Source organism: Phragmites australis, chromosome 4 (genome assembly GCF_958298935.1).
Source record: "Phragmites australis chromosome 4, lpPhrAust1.1, whole genome shotgun sequence".
NCBI classification, from domain to species: domain Eukaryota; kingdom Viridiplantae; phylum Streptophyta; class Magnoliopsida; order Poales; family Poaceae; genus Phragmites; species Phragmites australis.
In genome coordinates this window covers 15,977,646-15,998,467 of record NC_084924.1, presented here as the reverse complement: position 1 = coordinate 15,998,467, position 20,822 = coordinate 15,977,646, and the positions used below count along the sequence as shown (strand labels likewise).

The 20,822-nt window shown below is 41.6% G+C and overlaps 1 protein-coding gene and 1 long non-coding RNA gene across 4 annotated transcripts; both read right to left on the bottom strand.

The window, feature by feature from the left end:
• Positions 1-562: 562 nt before the first annotated feature.
• Positions 563-14,717, bottom strand: LOC133914240 (uncharacterized). Its single transcript, XR_009909202.1, has 3 exons — positions 14,435-14,717; positions 1,610-1,770; positions 563-1,148 (listed from the first exon to the last, which is right to left on the bottom strand). It is a non-coding gene; the product is annotated as an uncharacterized LOC133914240 (long non-coding RNA).
• Positions 14,718-15,376: 659 nt separating this feature from the next.
• LOC133915813 (transcription factor PHYTOCHROME INTERACTING FACTOR-LIKE 13-like) lies at positions 15,377-20,059 on the bottom strand. Of its 3 annotated transcripts, XM_062359142.1 has the most exons (10): positions 19,766-20,055; positions 19,122-19,145; positions 18,864-18,977; positions 17,925-18,729; positions 17,740-17,841; positions 17,594-17,659; positions 17,426-17,491; positions 17,075-17,326; positions 16,794-16,926; positions 15,377-15,934 (listed from the first exon to the last, which is right to left on the bottom strand). In XM_062359142.1, the coding sequence occupies exons 3-10, from the start codon at positions 18,917-18,919 to the stop codon at positions 15,930-15,932; spliced, it is 1,485 nt and encodes a 494-aa protein (XP_062215126.1). In that variant the 5' UTR covers positions 18,920-18,977; positions 19,122-19,145; positions 19,766-20,055; the 3' UTR covers positions 15,377-15,929. The 3 variants fall into 3 exon arrangements, with proteins under 3 accessions (XP_062215126.1, XP_062215127.1, XP_062215125.1); XM_062359143.1 differs by lacking the exon at positions 19,122-19,145 and having other exon boundaries at positions 16,794-16,914; positions 19,766-20,059; XM_062359141.1 differs by lacking the exon at positions 19,122-19,145.
• Positions 20,060-20,822: the final 763 nt, after the last annotated feature.

The window sequence follows — 20,822 nt, the reverse complement described above, 5'->3', positions numbered from 1 at the left end:
TAAACTAAGGTATCTTTGCATATCAATGCATAACATGGAAGTTCATTATTATAAACTTCAACAAGATCATACTTAATGACAAGTATAACACATCCTTTCAATTTAATTCTATCAGATTTAGAAGTTGTCGTTGTTTTCTCCTTTTTTGTGGAAAAATATGTTTTGCTACTTGTTGATTTTCATATTCATGCTCACGCTCTTTTCTCTTATTTTTAGCTATCTTTTTTTCATATTTTACAATTTTAGCAGGGGTTAAAGGTAGAAAAATTATTTTTTTCTTTATGCATGAGTTTACTTATTACTTCTATCTTGATGTGTGACATTAGTATCAAACTCCTATGGTTAACCTAACAAAAGTGAGAATGCTTGAATGTGCACTACATCAAAATTAGCACAATCATGATATGAACCGATTAAAAAATACACCCTAACTGTTTGTATTACCTTCATCTTACCACTGTTGTTGAACCACTGAATGTGGTATGGATGAGGATATGTTCTTGTCAATAAGGCAAGCTTCTTGATCAAATTTGAACTTACCAAATTGTTACAACTCCCTCCATCAATAATGACACGAACATGGCAATCCTTGACTATGAGGAACATCTAAAATAAATTGTGGCATTTTATCTGTCCCGCTTTCTCCATTTGAGTGCTTAACACTCGCTGCACAATGAGGGTCATATAATCCTCCATAGCAGTGGCCCTCAATTCTTCCCCATGATCGCTATTCATCTCTTGTTCGTCCTCATCACTTGCATGGTTAGCTGCAAGAGACTAATCATCATCGACATCACTAGTACTTACATAGCCACTGTCTTCTATTGCAATGTACGCTCGCTGACTTAGGAAATCCTTTATGATATGACATATTCCGTTTCAACGGTGGCATACAATCCCTGTTGTACAGCCCGTAGAAGCAACCGAATAAGAGCTCTTGGTTGGAGCCTGCACACTAGTAGATTTGCTTACCTTGGGTGCTTGTGATGGTGTCAGAGGTGTTGCTGAACGTGCCCTACTCGAGAAAGGGGCAGCAAATCGTGTAGCGGAAGGTGGGGTTGTTTTGACTTGTCCCAGAGTTGATCTTGGTGTAGTCGTGCTTCCAAAATTGTTCCTTAGCCTCTGTTGTCGTCCTTGCAATTCTTTTTCTGCCAAACATACAAGTTGGAACAATCAAGGAACATTATCATATTCTTTGTAATCAATAATATCACAACGCAGCATACTAATTTGTAGCTCCTAATAATATTCTTCTACAGATCTATTACCTTGGTTTAGGTACTTCAATTTCTTATGCAAATCACATTTAAAAAAGGTGGAACAAATCTATTATACATAGAAATCTTCAAAGCATCTCATGTTGTAGGTGCTAACACATCGTTGCATACCCTTTTCCACAAGGTAATTTCAAAATCTTTGCATTCACTAGTGACTTGTCTAACTCTATGCACTTCAGGAACTAAGTGAGAATTAAATTTTTGTTCTACCATCATCTCCCAATCTAAATACATTTCAGCACCATAAACATCTGTAAAAGATGGTGTGGTAAACTTAACTTTAGCAAATAGATCATCATTAACACGTGTAGTATGTTGCTAAAAATGATTACCTCTCATATCTTGACGGTTGAAGTTCAATCGGTTCCTTTGTCATGCATCAAAGGCGTCGTGTTCTTACCTCAAAATTTCATCATCCGTGATGGACTCCTCATGTTCATGGGATGCACAATGAGGATCCACATGCATGTTGTTTGGTGCCTGATTGGTCAACCTATCAAAACGTGCATTGAGCATTACAATATTATCATTGAGTCACTGCAATATATTATTTGTTTCCGCAAGGTTCTTATACATTCCATCATTGATAGTTTGGCGGTGCTCATCCAACACCATCGAGAGTTCTTCTTGCGCATCTGATGCTTCACCTGCCATACTTAGTAGCAAACAAGAGACAACAAATATCCCTATCAACTACTAGGTAGTGGATGTGGGATCACACACTCTCAAGCATCTTACCACACTCTTGGAAGTGCTCTTAGCAATAACAACAGGTGGCACAATCGGTGTCTGGTTCGTGACACCTTATCGGGTGCGAGTGAGGCGGTTGTAAGGGGAGAATAGTTCTAATCGAGAGAAGGTGGAGCTTGGACAGGCAATATTTAGTAGTAAAGAATAACAATAAATGAAATTAGATTAGGAAAGATGAATAAAAATCCACGGTACTCATCATTGTTGCTAGCTCGTACGTGTTCTTAGAACTAACCCAAGCAAGCTGAAAAGATAGGATAGATACAAGCACAATTGAACAAATTAAATGCGCAATGCAAACTGAATTTTCTTTCTTCTTCCTCTTTTTTTTTTGATTTTTTTGCTACTTCTTTGGCACTCTTTGCTTTTTTCTTTCTTTTATCTCTCTCTTTTTTTATGAATGTGGCACAAACTCAAAACTCTTCTACTACCTTTTCTGGGTCCAGTGAGGTGAGTGGGTCACAAAATTTTCCTGGAGAGCAGGGGTATAAGGGTAATAAAAATATGATTGGTGAGAGTAATGATGGGTGAGAGTATACCCGATCTTCCGAAGGTACTATAATAAGTCGATTGGTGGAGTTCCGACGTTGATGATCCAAATGCTCCGATCAGAACAGACCGAGAACCCTCGCAATCACTACTCTGTGGTTATCAACCATGCCAAGACACGGTTGACCTCACCAAGAAAGCTTTTCCTACAAGAGAATCGAGAACATAAGAAAGAACAGGTAGATGCAATCAGAATATTGCTAATTACTAATGAAGTATTTGAGTTGGGGTTCTACAAACTGAACAAGAACCAAAATTATCTAAAAACAGAATAATCTAAGCAAAATCTAAGCCTAAACTACGATGACTACTGTATATATATAGGGGATGTGAGGAGGTAAACCTAGGGTTGTGTAGCTATGGAAAGAGGTGTCCAAGAAAGTATGAGCAACGAGGAACAAGTTCACCTGATGTTTTAATTATCACGCACGTAGTCTTGTAATTAGTTTTTGTATCTCTTGAGGAGTAGTGTTTCACATATCCGAAGGAATAATGTCCTCATTAGTAGGTGAAATAAATCATGCAAATTATGCCTGCTTAGAGCTAAATTTAGGGAAATGTTTTTTTATCTTAGTGAAGGAGCAGAGCTCAGGGAATGATTGTAGCAGGAGCAATCCTCCCCATATGTCCTGCCAGAAATGAATTATGCTCCCATCTCCTATCTGTGCAACAGCAAGTCCTTTGGAAGTATCCAGAAGATGAGTAATGCTTTTCCACCAAAAAGATCCCTTTTTGCTCATACCTGGAAGTTTTCCATTTGTATAATAGTTATCCCAAACCAGTCTAACTCAAGGGAGGTCTTGATGGTTGAAGAGTTTATCTAAATTTTTCAGAAGAAGAATCTCATTTTGTACACTAAGCTTGATTATACCAAGTCCTCCTTCACTTTTAGGCATGTAAACCATATTCCAACTTGCAAGTGGTTGCTTATTTGCTTGATCACAGTTGAAGGCAATTTGACTGTGCACATGTAAAAGGTGGGCAACAAAGACAAAAAGGAATTAACCACTAGCTTACCACCTTGTGTAAGAAAGGAGGAGCAACTAACCGGCTGTCTTTCAATTCTCTAAACCAAAGGGATGAAGTCATCAAATTTTGGTTTTGTGAGCCCAAGGGGAAGACCAAGGTAGGTAAACGGCATAGAGTCCATTCTGCAACTGAAAGTATTGGAGAGCAGATTCATTCTTGTTGAATCTACATTGCTGCGAGACATGCACGGTTTGTTATAATTATCCTTCAGACCTGTAGAATTAGCAAAAGTGTTTAATAGGGCCTTTAGAATAAAGAGCTATCTTGGGCGGACTTCCATGATCACTAAGGTGCCATATGCATGTTGAATGTTTGGAAAGTCATTCCTAGCTCTTGGTATGGGCAGTGATAAGAGTCCTTGATCCTTGGCTTTGTTAAGCATTGTTTGGAGTAGGTCTACAGCAAGCACAAATAGAAGAGGGGATAATGGATCTCCTTTTGTGACACATCTGCAACAATGACATACATTCCCTGAGACACCGTTAAGAAGAATAGGTGAAGTACCATCATTCATAATTGATTGAATCCATTGAAGCCACTTGTGCCCAAAACATTTGTGTTGAAGAATAGCTAGGATAACTTGATGTTCAATGATATAAAATGCTTTTGCAAAGTCCAGTTTAAGGATAATAAATTCCCTTTTTGTCCTGCGACAGATGTGCAAATATTCAATGGACCAAGCAAGACAATCCTAAATAGTTCTCTTTATTATGAATCCATATTTGTTTTGGTGCACAAGGAGTAAAGTGACCTGTTGTAGTCTTTCTGCAATATTTTGGTTATGATTTTGATGGTGCAGTTAAGCAGTGAGATAGATCTGAAATCACCCACCAAGATTGGAGCATCCATCTTAGGAACTAGGGTGATATATAAACCATTGATGCTCTGGGAGACATTTACATCACATAATGTGTGACATAAATCGTAGAAGTCCTAAGCAATGATTGGCTATCATTTCTTTAAGAAAACTTTGTAAAAACCATATGGTCCTGGCGATTTGTATGATGGGAGGTTTGCAACTACTTTGTCAATTTCTTCTTTAGTAAAATCAGACTGGTTATTTGATCAAGGACTCTCCGTCTACATGAATTGTGCTGTTTATTTGATCAAGTAAAGGATCTGCCCTTTAGAGGTAGTTCTACTAATCTCAGCTTGCTAATGGCTTCATTAAACATGAACATCTCATTGGATCTGCCCTTTAGAGGTAGTTCTACTAATCTCAGCTTGCTAATGGCTTCATTAAACATGAACATCTCATTGGATCTGCCCTCATCTCATTGACATCTGCTCCAAGTTTGTTTCTGTCAAAGGGAGAACGAATTAGATTGAAATCCCCTAAAATTATAGCCAGTCAACCTCATCAGCCATTTCAATCCCTTTTAGCCATTCAATAAAAACGAGTTTGCTATCTGGTGTGCATGGGCCATATACATTGGTTAGAACCCACATGGCCCCAGAGGCGACTGAAAGAAAATCCATAAAGAATGAGAAGTCATTATGAAAGGCAAGGTGACCTGTGAATTTTTTACTTTTCCAGGCTTTGAGGATCCTACTAGATGCACCATTAGAGGGTAAAAATTCAAAACCATCAAATTGTGGGGGGCAAATTTTTTTGATATAGCTGCTGTCAAAAGTGGATCTTTTAGTCTCTTGTAAACATAGAATATTACAACCTGACTCAATGATTTTACTTCTAACTGCATCCCAATTCTTTTCTACATTAACCCCTCTAATATTCCTATATAAGATTTTCCATTCGCCAAAAATAATGTTTTGATGTGTAGCCATAAGATATGAGTAAAAAAAGTCTAATTCACCCAAATAATATTTTGATGTGTACCCATAAGCTTAAGAGAAGACATCCATATCATACAATAAAAGAAGTGGATATGATAATGAAGCTGGCAGATAGACATCCAGAGAGAGTAGTTCCAGAAAACAGTGAGTTCATCACAAGTTACATCTCCATCTAGTGGAATTAAAAGATAGCAACTCAAATCTATTAACTTCCAAAAAGAGCCGAAGTAGCATGTCACAGCTGAGCTTCCCAATCTTCTCTGGACAGACACTTCTCGGCCTTCTTGTTGGGCTTTTCATCATTATTGGGCTTACTGTTTGTCTTGGGTTTGGCAGCTTTTTGCGTGACTTGGGCTTTCTCTTGGCTCACCACCTTCTTCAAAGTATGATTTGCTGCCAAGTTTGAGTCTGAGAGCATCTCTCATGCCTCATCAGACAAAAGGATTGCCCTAGGTTTTTGATGATTTTGCTAGGGATGACAGGTGGTTTGGCATTACAAGCTAGACATTGCTTGTCCTTAGATATGTTACTCTTGTAGCCACCATTTTTCTTTGTTTCTTAGACTTCTCTTGACTTCAGTGTCCACCACTGGGAGTGAGCTATCACCTGTCATAAGCTTCCTGGGAGTCTAGGTGTAGAAGTATTTGACGGAGAGTCCTTCTCAAGATCAACCTCCATTTCTTTCTCTTTGTTGAGCTCCTGAGTGCAGGCCAGCTTAACATTTTTGGGACATTCAGAGGGAGGAGGAACTGCAAAGGTGTAGTTTCTTCAGTCTGAGGAGCTATGATTTGCCAGGCTTTCGAGCTTAAAATTGTTTTTGCCCATTCAAAATGTGTTGATGAGAGGAACAATTTTGTGAAGAAGGCAGCCCAGGTGATACGATGGACACAGTAACATGAGCACTCAAGGGGCTAAAATATTTGGTCCACAGGTTGTGAGCTTCTGCATGTCTTAGGGGTAGTTGACCACTTGTCTTGTTGCCAAAAAGGCTAAAAAACAAGGTCAGCTACTTGATCTCTCAAATGGCGCATAAAGACAATCTGCAGGTTCATGCCATCACCCTAGGCAAAAAAAAAAACTCCACATTATTCTGTTGTCCTAGTTCATTGGGGATTGGCTTCTGGCACTTGGACATTTAAATCCACAACAGGACCACCCATTAGCTCATTATGCTGAATTTCATGTGGTAGAAAGACATCTGGTTCTGGGTTAGGAACATGAGCTGCCAATCCAAGGACAACTTCTGGAGCAAGGTCAAGGTTGAGGTTAGGAACAAAGTGAACAAAGCTCCCTGAAGAGATAGAGCCCAGAGAGTTTCCAGAGAGAGAGAGAGAGAGAGAGAGAGAGAGAGAGAGAGAGAGAGAGAGAGAGAGAGAGAGAGCCCAGAAAGTGAACAAAGCTCCCTGCAGATGTTGAGGAACATAATTGAGAGAGAGGCTGATTTGAGCAACATTTAGTGGTGGAGAAAGTTCAGGCTAGTCAGGGTTATCTTCAACAATTTCTTCCTCAACATCTGCAGCATCAGCTTTAGGATGTTCATGTTCTTCTTCCTCCACAGGGAGATTGAGGTCAGTTATCCCAAGATTTGGGGCATTCTGATTAGCAACCTCCTCATTGTTGCCCTCAGGCTGATTCAATCTATCAAACACAGATTTTCAAGGAAACATCAAGCGATCGAAGGCAGATGTGCGTTGAGGAAGAGAAACCTTGAGATTGTTAGAAGCATTGTGAGCATTGAAGGGAGGTTCATCACCAACATGGGCAGATTGAAGATTCCCAGAACGAGGGGCTAGAAAAATTGCATTTGCCCCTGTAAGAATCTTGGATTTGGGCGTACCTTCATTGGCCGAGAGTGCAGATAAACCATGGCGATCACCAGACAGCTTCCTTCTGACCACATTTGCGTAAGATATTTTTTTATTTGACTTCTTCCTTGTAACTTCAGTCCATTCAGATTGTTGCTCACGTTGCCAATCCGAGGATTCTTTGGCCCAACGGCCACCTCCCTCACGCCAAAGGTGAAAGAAAACCTGGAAGTTGTCACACTCGTACCATTGTTGATGAAAGATGAAAATCCCCACTTGCTTTGATGAAATAGAGAACCTGAAAATTCTATCACCAACTCGATGGATATTGAAGAATAGAGCATTACCTCCAAGACAGGATTGAAGGAGATGGTCAACAGATTCCTCCGTAAGACTATGCTCAAGGGATTCTCGTCGCGGGTGGAAATCCTGTCGTGAAGATATTTTCGTTCTCTTCAGCGTTTCAACGGTTTCCTTTCACGGTTCGCGTTACGAAGGAATTTTTAGAGTCATTCTTTTCAGGACGGAATTCTCTCTCCTTTCCCTTCACGATTCCTCTCGAAAAGAAGCTGTTAGAGATAAGAGAAAATAAAAAAAATAAAAACAGAGAAGAGAATCGAGAAAAAAATAAAATAAAAAGAATATAGTTAGAGATGGTGTAACACAACTTGCATCTACCAAAAGATGCCCAGAGAAAGAACTCCGTGAGCAGGTGAAATTGGGTCCTGAAGCCCTACAAACAGAATCTCAGTAGCATCAGTCACGTCGCTGGGGCCGTTGTCAGGCGGTGTGCAAGTGGCCGTGCTGCCGATGTGGGCTGCTAGCGCGTGTCGAGGAGATCCAGGTGGGGGAGTGACAGTCTGACAGAGATGCGCTGGGGTCGTTTCAGGGCTAGAACTGTTCAACGGGTTTTTCAATTTATTTTTACTCACAAAAATTGAATAAGTTTGACACATTTTCAAATACACTCCAAATTATGAAAAATCCACAGATACAATTTTTAAAATATTTACGAGTTTAAATATATTTTCATAATATTTTTGTGATTTATTTTCCCTCCAACTTTATTTGGTGCTTCTACACATAGTTTTAAAAGGTGGATCCTGGATAGGTGGTCGGTTCACTTCTTTAAAATCATGGTCACATGCATATTTTGCAATTCTAAAAGTTCTTAAAGAAACATACGTGTCAAACATGTTGAAACTTGTGTGTTTGCAAAAGTTGTACAAAAATATAACCAAATGCTCAATATTATCAAAACAAAAGAAAATTTTAATATGCAAAAGGTCTGTATAATCTATTTTTTACAGCACAAAAATGACTAAAATTATTCGTAAATATTTGCAAGTGCTCGTTGAATAACGTTGGTGCTATATCTTGAAGAGTTAATCAACCAAAGAAACCAAAAAAAAAAAAGCTTGGTGTCCTCGATAATTAGAACAGACTAATAATTGCGTATATGTTTCACGCACGTGTAATTAATATGATATAACAATTTAAAAAGGTAAAAATATAGCATAAAAAATAGGAAAACATGACGTTGTAGGCGAAGTGTGGGAGTGACGTACACTCTGAAAAACCCGACGTTATAGATGAAGTGCAGGAGGTGGTGCACCATTTGCAGAAACCCGATATATAAAATGTAAACATTGGACGTCTACGTATAGAAGATAAATAATATGAGATTAAATGTATTTTTTAAGTATATGGAAGGTAAGTATTAGATGTCTAGGTATGTAATACAAATAATGAGAGATTAAATGTATTATTTGAAGGAGTAACGTGATCCAATTTTATACGATAACTATTTGATTAACTCATATAGATAATAGAAATATATCAAATCTGTTATAACTCATATATTTTATAAAAATATAGATATAGATTCATACATAAGCTAACTGCGATTAGCCGAGCTGCTTCCCCGTCTCGCCATCAGGTCGCGCTCAAACAGCAAGGAGATAGGATGAGAAGATTCCCCAGTACCGGCTTTTTTTCGTTCCAATTGCCTGGAACAATATTTGTTCCTGGTCGCGAAAAATATATACAGAATCTATTTACCACCGCCCACAGCGAAAAGTTGGGAAAGTTGCAATCCGTTGAGCACCAAGTTCAACCCCACATTTTTATGCAATGGAATATGACAAAGAATAAAAAATCGAAAAAAATTAGGTTTGGTTTGCAAGCAATATAAATGCAAGATTTTATCCACGGAGACTCATTATGTCACAGTTAATTTATGTTTTGGAAATCAATATGATATCTGAAATGCATTATTGCAGTTCATACTGTAATATATTTAGAAACATAGAAAATTGTAACTTTATGAAAGCGCTTATTGAGAGAAATACATAGATACTATTTTCATATGCCAAATTTAAACTTTTCTCCACGCATGATAATACGCCACATATCTTTTAACCGGACCGGGTGTGTTAGAATTATTGGGGCCGGTTTATGTAATAATTCCTAATAAATTTTAAAGGCCTATATTGTGGAGAGGTAGTACATGTTTAGACCCACCTTTTATTAGTATCATATTGCTAATGGAGGTGGAAGTGGAGGGTTTTCCCTATATATATGCAATGACCTCCACCTCTTTGAGAAGACGTACAACATAGATTGCTAATTGAGAGTAGCATTTAAATTGGGAACGCTCTCCTTTAATGAGTTTATATAAGAGTTAGGGTTTTGTCGCTTTTTCTATTATTTTGCCGTTGTAGTCTAGTCCATCCCGGCGTCGGCGTGCATCGGCAACCGGAAGAGCAGGTCTCCGAAACCCTCACTCTTGAGATCTTGCACTAGGAGAGGACGAATAAGGTTTTTAAGAAGCGCTCCGCGCGATTGCTCAAGTTCTTCACCACGACTCGTCTTCCTGGTCACTTGGGCACTACCCGTTGTCATCGTCAATAATTTCGGCGCGTTGTCAGCAGGATCGATCATGCCATCAACACAGTACAACCAGCATCTTCAGCAACCTTCACCATGCAGGACCTGTACGTAAAATTCATGTTTCTCGTACTTTATTTCCTGCAGTTCCTAATTTTGAGTATAATAGATCTAGTCATATGTAGTGATTTCGTACACATGTCTAGATTATGCTCTGATGATATGATCATATCAATTTATCAGTTTCTACTTATGAATTATTTATAGATTAAATTAAACCTAAAAGTGCCTTATATTCCATCAATCCAAAAACCTTATTGTAGGCATTTAGGTTTATCAATGGGTGGTTTTGTCGATGCACTAAGGCTAGACAAGTTTTCTGATGTGCACTTTAAAAGATAGCAAGTCAAGGTCACTATGTGGCTAACGACTATAAAAGTCTACTGGGTGGCTAATAGCAAGTAGGAAGGAACCCTTAATGCTGAGCAGAAAAAGGCGTTTACGATGCCAATGCATTCTTTGTAGGATGCATTCTTAGCGTTCTTAGTGATCGTGTTTGAGATGTGTATATGCACATACAAAGTGCGAAGGAGTTGTGAGATACACTGAATGCTAAATTCGGTGCATCAGATGCAGGAAGTGAATTGTATATTATGGAACAGTATCATGACTACAAGATAGTTAAAAATCGCTCTGTAGTCGAGCAGGCTCATGAGGTTCAGTGCATCGTGAAGGAACTCAAACTCCTCAAGATCAATGTACCTGACAAGTTTATGGCTGGAGGCATCGTTGCCAAGTTACCTCCTTCGTGGAGACACTTTGTCACTGTTCTAAAGCACAAGAGACAAGATATTACTGTTGAGAGTTTGATCGCGTCTCTTGATGTTGAGGAGAAAGCTCGGGCTAAGGATGTGAGTCTAAAAGGAGGCGAGGGACGGACTAGCGCCAATATGGTGCAAAAGCCCTTCCACAACAAGAACAAAGGGAAAGATAATAAGCCAAATAAAATTACCACCTTCGTGAAGAAGAAGATGAACACAGCAAAACTGTCTTGCTTTGTGTGCGGTGAGATTGGACATTTCACCAAGGATTGTCCAAACCGCAAAGGAAGAAAGGCTTCACAAAAGCAAAACTCAAAGATTGCTAATGTGGTGACTATTGGCGAAGCTGGATATTGCTAGATATTGCTATGTTTATTTGTTGAAAATGAAAGATGAGGCTCTAGATCACTTTAAAATCTATAAGGTAGAAGTTAAGAATCAACTAGATAGAAAGATCAAAAGAATTAGGACAGATTGTAGTGGAGAGTATTTCTCTAGTGATTTTAATTTATTATGTGAGAAATATGGGATTATTCATGATATGACACCTCCCTATTCACCCCAATCAAATGGGGTTGCCGAAAGAATGAACCGCATATTGACTGACTTGGTTAATGCCATGTTAGACACTACGGAATTATCTAAGGCATGGTGGGGGAGACCTTGTTGACTTAATGTCATATCCTGAATAGAGTTCCTCTCAAAGATAAGGAGAAAACCCCATATGAAGAATGGGAAGGGAGAAAGCCATTACTTTCTTATTTGCGCACTTAGGGATGCTTGGCGAAAGTCAATGTACCAATAACTAAAAAGTGCATGCTCAGACCTAAAATAGTGGATTGTGTCTTTATGGGATATGCTCATCAGAGCATTGCTTATAGTGGTTAAATCTGAGGTACCTGACGTGCATGTCGATACAATGATGGAGTCTCGTGATGCAACGTTTTTTGAGCCCATATTTCCTATGAAATATTTACATAACATGTCTAGACTATCTTCTGAGATAATTTCTGAACCTACTCCATCTCTTGAGATTATTGAACAAGTACATGAGCAAGATTCTGAGGAGGATGACAGTGAAACTCCTAAGAGGAGTAAGAGACAAAGGATTGCAAAGTCTTTTGGTGATGATTTCACTGTGTACCTTGTGGATGACACTCCGAAGTCTATTTCAGAAGCGTTTGCATCTCCAGATGCAGACTACTAGAAGGAGGTTGTACGGAGCGAAATGAATTACATGCTCGCAAATGGAACTTGGGAGGTCACAGAACAACCCTATGGATGCAAACATGTGGGTTGCAAGTGGGTGTTCAAGAAGAAGCTTAGGCCCAACGGTACTATTGAAAAGTACAAGGCTCGACTTGTGACCAAGGGTTATACCCAAAAGGAAGATGAAGACTTTTTTGACACTTATTCAACTGTTGCAATATTGACTACTATCCGAGTGCTACTTTCCTTGACTGCCTCACATGGTCTCATCGTTCATCAGATGGACGTTAAGACAGCTTTCCTTAATGGAGAGTTGAACGAGAAAATTTATATGGAACAACTTGATGGGTTTGTAGTAAAAGGTCAAGGAGATATGGTGTGTAAGTTGTTGAAGTTCTTGTATGGCCTTAAACAAGCTCCTAAACAATGGCATGAGAAGTTCGACAGAACTTTAACATCTATAGGTTTTTCGGTCAATGAGGCAGATAAATGTGTGTACTATCGTCATGGTGTGAGTGAGAGAGTTTTATTGTGCTTCTATGTTGATGACATACTGATATTTGGGACAAATCTTGACGTGGTTAATAAGGTCAAAGTCTTTCTTATCTCAAAGTTTTGATATGAAAGATGTGGGTGAGGCTGATGTAATCTTAAACATCAAGTTAATCAAAGGAGAGAATGTGATTACTCTTACACAACCTCATTATGTTGAGAAGGTCTTGAGCCGCTTTGGTTACTAGGACAACAAGTCTTCTCTAACACCTTATGATCCTAGTGTGATACTTCGAAAGAATAAGAAAAGTGGCAGGGATCAACTGAGATACTCTCAGATTATTGGATTACTCATGTACCTAGCTGGTGCTACAAGGCCTGACATCTCATTTGCTATGAGTAAATTGAGTCGCTTTACTTCTAACCCGGGTGATGAATATTGGTGTGCGCTTGAACGAGTGATGCGCTATTTGCTTGATACTATGAGTTATGGTCTTCACTATTCCGGGTACCCATCGGTACTAGAGGGTTATAGTGATTCAAACTGGATATCTGATGCTGATGAGATTTATACCACAAGTGGATATGTATTCACTCTAGGTGGTGCTGCTGTGTCATGGAGGTCTTGCAAACAGACTATCTTGACGAGGTCAACTATGGAAGCAGAACTCATTGCATTAGACACAGCGACTGTTGAGGCAGAATGGTTGTGTGAGTTGTTGATGGACTTACCTATGGTTTAGAAATCGATATCGGCTATCCTTATAAACTGTGATAAACATACGGTTATTATCAAAGTAAACAGTTCTAAGGATAATGACAAGTCCTCAAGGCACGTAAAGAGATGATTAAAGTCTGTCAGGAAATTGAGAAACTTCGGAGTGATAACCTTGCTTATATCCAAACGCCTAAGAACTTGACAGATCCCTTTACAAAAGGACTATCACGGAGTGTAATAGATAATGCATCGAAGGAGATGGGTATGAGACCCATGTGAGTTATACCATAGTGGTAACCCAACCCATGTGATCGGAGATCCCGTGAATTAGGACCTATGAAGAATAAGCTATTGGTCTAACTAGAGGAGAGTACCTTTGTTGTTTGACCCACTCGAGTGAAGATGCAATACTCTTAGATATCTGTAAGGCAGGTTGGCTAATGTCTTAATGTGTTATGTTGGCTTTAAGTAACAAAGATGCTGACCTACAGGGAATTCTTGAAAGAACACACATATATGAGTTTGACAATTGGTCGCAGTCTATGAGATTTGGGTGATCTCTAGTAAACTCATGAAGAGATCATGGAGTAGGACTTATATGCTACACTCGCGGGGTAGTCTACTGGCAGCCAAGTATCAGTTATGACTTTAAGTGAAACTTGTTTGCACAAAACTTGCAATTCAAAGCATAGTCTATTGTTCAAATTGTGAATAAGTGTAGCTTGATGTTCTAGATGGATGTTCAACTTAACAGTCTCCACTGAAACACTGGAATATCAAACAACAATGGGAAACTAGTAATTATCTATGGGACTTTAAGATCTGATGGGGGATTGTTAGAATTATTGAGGCCAGCCCATGTAATAATTTTTAATAAATCTCAAAGGTCCATATTATGGAGATGTGACCTATGTTGAGGCCCACCCTTTATTAGTACTATATTGCTAATGAAGGTGGAGGTGGGGGGTTTTCCCTCTATATATATGCAAGGACCCTCACCTCTTTGGGAAGACATGCAACATAGACTGCTAATTGAGAGTAGCCTTAAAATTGGGAATGCTCTTATGTAGTGAGTCTATACAAGAGTTAGGGTTTTACCTCTTTCTCTATTGTGTTGCTGCTGTAGTCTACTCCCGGTGTTGGCGTGCACCGGTAATTAGAAGAGCAGGTCTCCGAAACTCTCGCTCTTGAGATCTTGCACCGGGAGAGGGCGAATAAGGTTTTTGGGAAGCACTCCGCGTGACTGCTCAAGTTCTTCACCACTGCTCGTCTTCCTGGTCGCTTGGGCGCTGCCGCTATCATTGTCAACAATTTCGACACGTCATCAGCAAGATCGATCGTGCCATCAACACGGTACAACCAGCATCTTCAGCAACCTTCATCACACAGGACCAATACGTAAAAATTATGTTTCTCGTACTTTATTTCCTGTAGTTCCTAATTTTGAGTATATTAGATCTAGTCATATGCAGTGATTTCACACACATATCTAGATTATGCTCTGATGATATGATTATATCAGTTTATCAGTTTCTGCTTATGAATTATTTATAAATTAGATTAAACCTAAAAGTGTTTTATATTCCATCAGGTGTATTCCTATTGAACATTAATTGATAATTATAGAAGGGTTAAATATTGCAATTTGTATATCTTTGAATTATACCAAACTGTTATAATAATACTACAAGGACAGTACGAAGAAACAGAAGTAAATACGCATCATGTTATTAGGTACCTCTAAATAGATAATGGAGAAACAAAATTTTCTGCAGAAGTAGTGCAACAACAAAATATTTACTCTGTGAGCACTTCTATTCCGCACAAAGCACAAAACACCAGCAATTACAATTATTTCCGGTGTTTTGAAGCTCTTGAAAACTCCTCATTTGCTTTAATCTAAATAGCAAAATAGAAGCACCGCATCTTAACCGTCTCAACTATTCTAAAATTAAAAAGTGAGAAGGTAAACTAATGATTAGAATGGGCAGGGAGACTATCTACCCAAATTAATAGGTTACAATCCCAAGTAGTAACAACTAAAAAAAACCATGCTGTATTAATAATATAATTTGTTAAGGTCATCTTCAACAGATATTTAAAAATTTATTCCTTATAACACTATTATAGCATTCCTTAACACTATTACAACATCCCTATTTTTTATTTTCGACAGCTATCTTATTTCCTACCTTTTATTACTCTTATTTTCCATTCGATCCCACATGCATCCACTGCAAACAATGATACATGCAGCTCCAGGTGTACTGCAAATATGCCGTTTCGCTCACGTCCTCATCACTGCAGCAACCATGTACTGATGGATAACGATTCTGCTGGAGCTCTTTACGGATACTGGAATGGAGCTGCCCTAAGAGATCAATCCGCAGGGCTTGCTGAAACTTCCGCACAGTTCTCAAAATGGGGTAATAGAGAAACTACCCCATTGTTGTCTCATCAGCTTTTCGTCTGCTTCATCCTGCTGTGCAGTTCATTTTTCTTATTTTTTGTACTTGTCAAAATCAGTGTTCTTCAATTCATGCTAGTATTCTGTCGAACTCCGCAGCCATGTAGTTTGTCCTTTTCTTGTTAGTTACCCTGCCAAGAAGAAGAAATTAGATAAACTCCACGACATATCTATGTATGTATAAACCAATTGACTAGTATGCTGATGGCGACACGTTAAGCTGGGTGCAATACAATTTGACATGCCAGGCCAGCTGCATATAAAGCTAGAAAGACCTAACTTTTGGCTTATGCGAAAAATTTCCTGAAATATTGTTTGCAAAATAAAATAGTGTCTCACCATCCAAGTTCTTTTTTTATTTTTTAATGGAGGAATAAGTAGAAAATTACCCTACTGTAGCATCCGACCTTATATTGTCCAATCGCATCAGATTTTCTTTTCTTTACGAAATTTTGTTTGCAAAAGTATCATGACGGTACGTAGTTTTCACATGACACCACTGAGCCTGAAAATGTTTATTTGGCTGACGGACGATGAACATTAGACAGCTAACGTCCATTTTATATTGCTTGCATATGAAATTACAAGCTAGACAGTTAATAAACTGAGTGTACGTGCTTAAGAATCTCTTTCCAGGATTTGTTAGGTCCAGAAAGAAAGTGCGCTGTTTGCTTTACAGAATCTCATCACAGAACCTTCCTGTCCATTGTGCTACCAATCATTGGGCTTCAACTCTGAAAAGCCAAGTTCCTTTTCTTTCTTTCCCCATTCTACACGTAGCTTTAAAGATTCATTTCAATACGGAAGACTGGGCAATGCAATGCAATATAGTAGCAGATAATGGAGGGTTATAATAGTTGTAATTTGTAGTACACTCAAGACTCAAAACACACATCCATCAATCCAATCCATGCTATAATACTAAACGTAGCAAAAGAAGAGTGAAGCCACTGGTCACCCTGTTTTATAGAAGAGTGGCAATAGCAATACCTGGTCCTCCGTTTGGAGCGCTTTCAGGGGGCAACACTCCGGGTGCGGCGGCGGCGGCGGCGGCGGCAGCGGCAGGATTCTGCGGCATGGCATTCGGGCCCAGCGGGTAGTAGCTCACACCCTGCGCGTAATGCTGCCCAAACATCTCAGAAACACAGCAAAGAAATATACGTATGTTTCTTTTAACAAAATGCGAATATCAAATTGGAACACAGGAATAGTGAATGCCAGAAATTCTAGAAAAAAATTATATGTTTCAAAATGAGCTGCTTGCGACGGACCTGGGACGGCGTCGGCTGCAGGTGGTTGACGCCGAGGTAGTGCGCGTAGGGCTCCGTGATGCCCACCGCCGGCATGTGGCTCCGGTAGCCTGGCACCGTGTTCACGGGGGCGTTGGGCACCGCCGGCTGCGGGGCCATGAACGGCATCCGCGGCATGGACGGCATCGGCGCGGCGCCCATCCGCTGCAGGTACTGGTGCATGCCGGGGAACATCACCGGTGGCGCCGCGATGCCGCTGCCCATCCACATCATCTGCACCACCCCAGAACATCGAAACATTTGGTCAGTCGTGTACTCGCGTTTTGCGGCCACTGCTATTGCCTAGATAGAGCTGGTTGCACGGCCACTGACCTGCACTTGCAGCTGCAGCGACTTGAGGTACTCGATGGCCTCATCCAGCATCGACGCCTTGTCCGTCTGCCCATGGAATCGGAGCAGATTCGTAACACAATTTCCGCAGATTATGATGTGATGATTAATGGTTTGGTTTAGCGCGTATCTGATAGAGTAGTGGAGTACCTTGTTACAGTGAGGTATGAGATCTTGCAGGGCTCTCATCTTCTCGTTAATCCTGTCTCGTCTCCTCTGCATTGGGAACAAACAACCATGTCAGAGACAAGGAAGACGAACCAACATGAGCCAACGAGATGGCAAGAATCCCGAACCCTCTCCGAGAGGTTGTGCACTTCGGCGGCGCGGGTCCTCCGCGCCGTCGTCAGCTTCTGCGGTGGCTTGCGCGCCGCGGCGGCGGACTCCGACTCAGCGTCCTGCATCACATTGCCGTCACAGTTCGTTCTTCCTAAACAAAACAATGGATCAACAAAACATCGTTTACATGTGCAAAAGAGACCTCGCTGGGGCTCTCCGAGTCCTCAGTGTCGAGCCGCTTGCGCTTGCTGCTCCGGTTGCTGGTGCTCGTCGGCTCGGTGGTGGTGGTGGTGGTGGTGCCGAAGCAGCAGTTGGACCGCCCCGACGAGGACGCGACGGTGGCCTCATGGCCCCTGCCACTGGCGTTCGCGTTGGCGCTCCCCATCGCCGACGGCAGCGCGCTGCCGGAGCCGCCGAGGGCGGTGTCGGACGTGCGCCCCCGCGCGCTCACCGCGCGTTGCACCAGCACCTGGTTGCTCCCGCAGATGCTCGACCCGATCGTGCTCAGCATCGACGATGCGCCCGCATCCATCGCCGCCTTCCCCGCTCTGCCCGCAGTCCCGGTCCGGACGAGCTCCGACAGGTCGCCGGCGTTGTCGCCATCCGCCAGGCTCATCGTCTGCTTCCTGGAGCAGGACATGTGCGTCGACTTCGGCGGCGGCATCAGGTCGCACGGGGCCTCGGACACCGCGCATGCCCCGCTGTGCCTGTCGTTCCGAATCGGGCCGTCCCTGCATGGTTTTCTGGCTTCGACGCCGTTGCTGGAGGCCACAGGCGCCGCCATCGGTGTTTCGCAGAAGAACTCGGAGAAGATGTCCTTGTCGAGCGACTCGGCCAGCGCGAACGGGAACAACAGGCCCGCGTCGTCTTCTTGCGCCGCCACCGCGGGGGCTGGAGCCGCCGATCCTTCCGGCTTCTCGGGCCTCGGTGGCAGCTTCCGGTGAGTCTGGCTCTGCATGACGACATGGCCGTTGCACCAGAGTAGCTCAATGAGGTCATCGTCTTCGCTGCAAGAACGCAAAACCGCGCAACAAACAGCAGAATCTTCAGTCTCCCTCTCACACATAGAGACCAGATGAATCGGTTGAGATATCTCTGCTTCATAATTTCGACGAGTCGAGCAATGAATCAAAGTACGCACCCGAGTGGCCTGGAGGTGTCTCCCATGTTGCTCCAATCATGGACGAACTGGTTCATCGCTCAGATCACCGCAACCATCGATGACGATTCCCTCTCAGTTCGACGAGAGTATACACTGAAATGAAAGGAGGGCAAAAGAACATGAGCAGCAATAATCAGAGGAGAATGCATGGGAACTTGAAGAAAGACAAGCTTGATCTTCTATTAGCAATTTATTATGCAACTGTCAAAGGGAAAAAACTGTAAACAATGACGTAACCTGTCCAGGATATTGCAGCAAATCCTGCTTTGGCTTCAAATGGAGCAAGCAAGAAAGCATGTGAACATCAGACAGAGCTAAAAAAGGAAATTATTGTTCTATACATGCTATTGGCTAGTGGCCAACAAAAAAAATTGAAATATGATAAATTGCCAGGCCCAAACAGGGTACATGAATTTGGAAAAGCAAAATATATGAATTGTTGAGTGTTAGAAAGATGTACAGTGAAGGATAAAGAGGGAAGGAAAAAAAAGAAAAAATATATGTGGACACCATGCAAAGAACCTGCAAGGGGGGAACCACCTACTGAAGAGCAGCAATCAAACACAATGAATAGGCATACAACAGAAAAGGCCTTTTCTGAAGAGCAACAAATCTTTCTAGCAAGAATACTAGAGATCAGATCCTTTATTTTTTTTTAAAAGAACATTCTGAAGAGTAAAATTAATATTATACTGTGAAAATTGAACGGATGAGGTTGAAAGATTCATAACAGATCGTTCAGAAGAAAAAGGATCAGTAAAAAACAAGCATGTCCACACAGGGTAGGACAGAACGAGCTAGCTAGAAAACTAAACGCAAGCAGTTTTAATGAAAACAAAAAAAAAGGAAGAGCAACGAAGGATCAAGAAGGAAGAAGTGACCTTTCTGGTTCCAAGATTTGGTACCCAGATATATTTTCCTTCTACTTCTCCAAAGCTTCCAATCCTGCTTGAAGGGAGCACAGCCTCACACTCTGCATCTCTCTCTCTCTGCCTTTCTGCTGTGTATCTCTCTCTCTAGCTAGAAGCTCGACCTGTGAGGATGAAGAGGAGGCAAGGGGCGCCTGGGCGCCCGCTGTTGCTTTTAAACAGCTGTTGAACAGCATTGCCGTGTGGCTGAATTGAACTGGATTCCTGCGGACAGAGACGCAGAGAGAGGGAAGCGGAGAAAGAGATGGAGAGTGATGGGGGGGGGGGGGGAGAGAGAGAGAACAGATGGGGAGGAGGTAGGGACCCGGACGAGCGGGGGCGAATGATTAGGCGAGAATCGATCGAGCAAGGGGCCTGGTGGCCGCACTTGCAGAGCAGAGCAGCGGCGGCGACATGTGTTGAGCTGAGGGGCAACGCGACTGCATGCATGCCGTTTTGTGCATGGCGCAGGAGGCCACGTGTCCCCTGCGTTTTCCCATTTCGAGCAACCTACCTGCCTAGCGCACGCGGTGAAACGTAGCTGCTACTGGCCGCCGCCGGAACTGCCGGCGTGCATGCGTACCGTGTCTGCGACGGCTTGCACTGCCGTCTGCCGGTGCTTCGTTGCTGATGGTTGGAGGAGAGAGAAGTCAGCTTCAGTTGTTGACTGCTGAGGAGGTGGCAGTGGCACCGCGTACCCCACGTTAGGTGTCGCACTGATCTTTCTCGCGTCTCCATGACAGTGGGCGCCCGTTCGTTTCAGAGAAAGTCTACTTCTCCTAGTTCCTCTGTCGTTTTATACGGGAGCAAAACTGCAAGAGGGGTATATATGCGAGTAACCTCACTTTGAGCAGATTAGTTTGGAATTAAAACAGAAGGAATTTTTCGCCATGCAATGATTACGCGTACGTCACTCTTCCAGAGTTTGGATGGATCAAAGTGGGTAAGAACACTCAGTTATACGATTACTCAGGACCAATGTCCATTTTGCTTAAACATCTGTTTCACGCAAAAATCTCATATGAAACAG

Coding starts and splice junctions, on each gene's coding strand:
- LOC133915813 (XM_062359142.1), bottom strand. CDS start 18,919: ATGAACCAGTTCGTCCATGATTGGAGCAACATGGGAGACACCTCCAGG. Junction 17,492..17,593: donor TCATACCTCACTGTAACAAG/GTACTCCACTAC, acceptor TTCCATGGGCAG/ACGGACAAGGCGTCGATGCT. Junction 16,927..17,074: donor TGCAGCCGACGCCGTCCCAG/GTCCGTCGCAAG, acceptor ATGTTTGGGCAG/CATTACGCGCAGGGTGTGAG.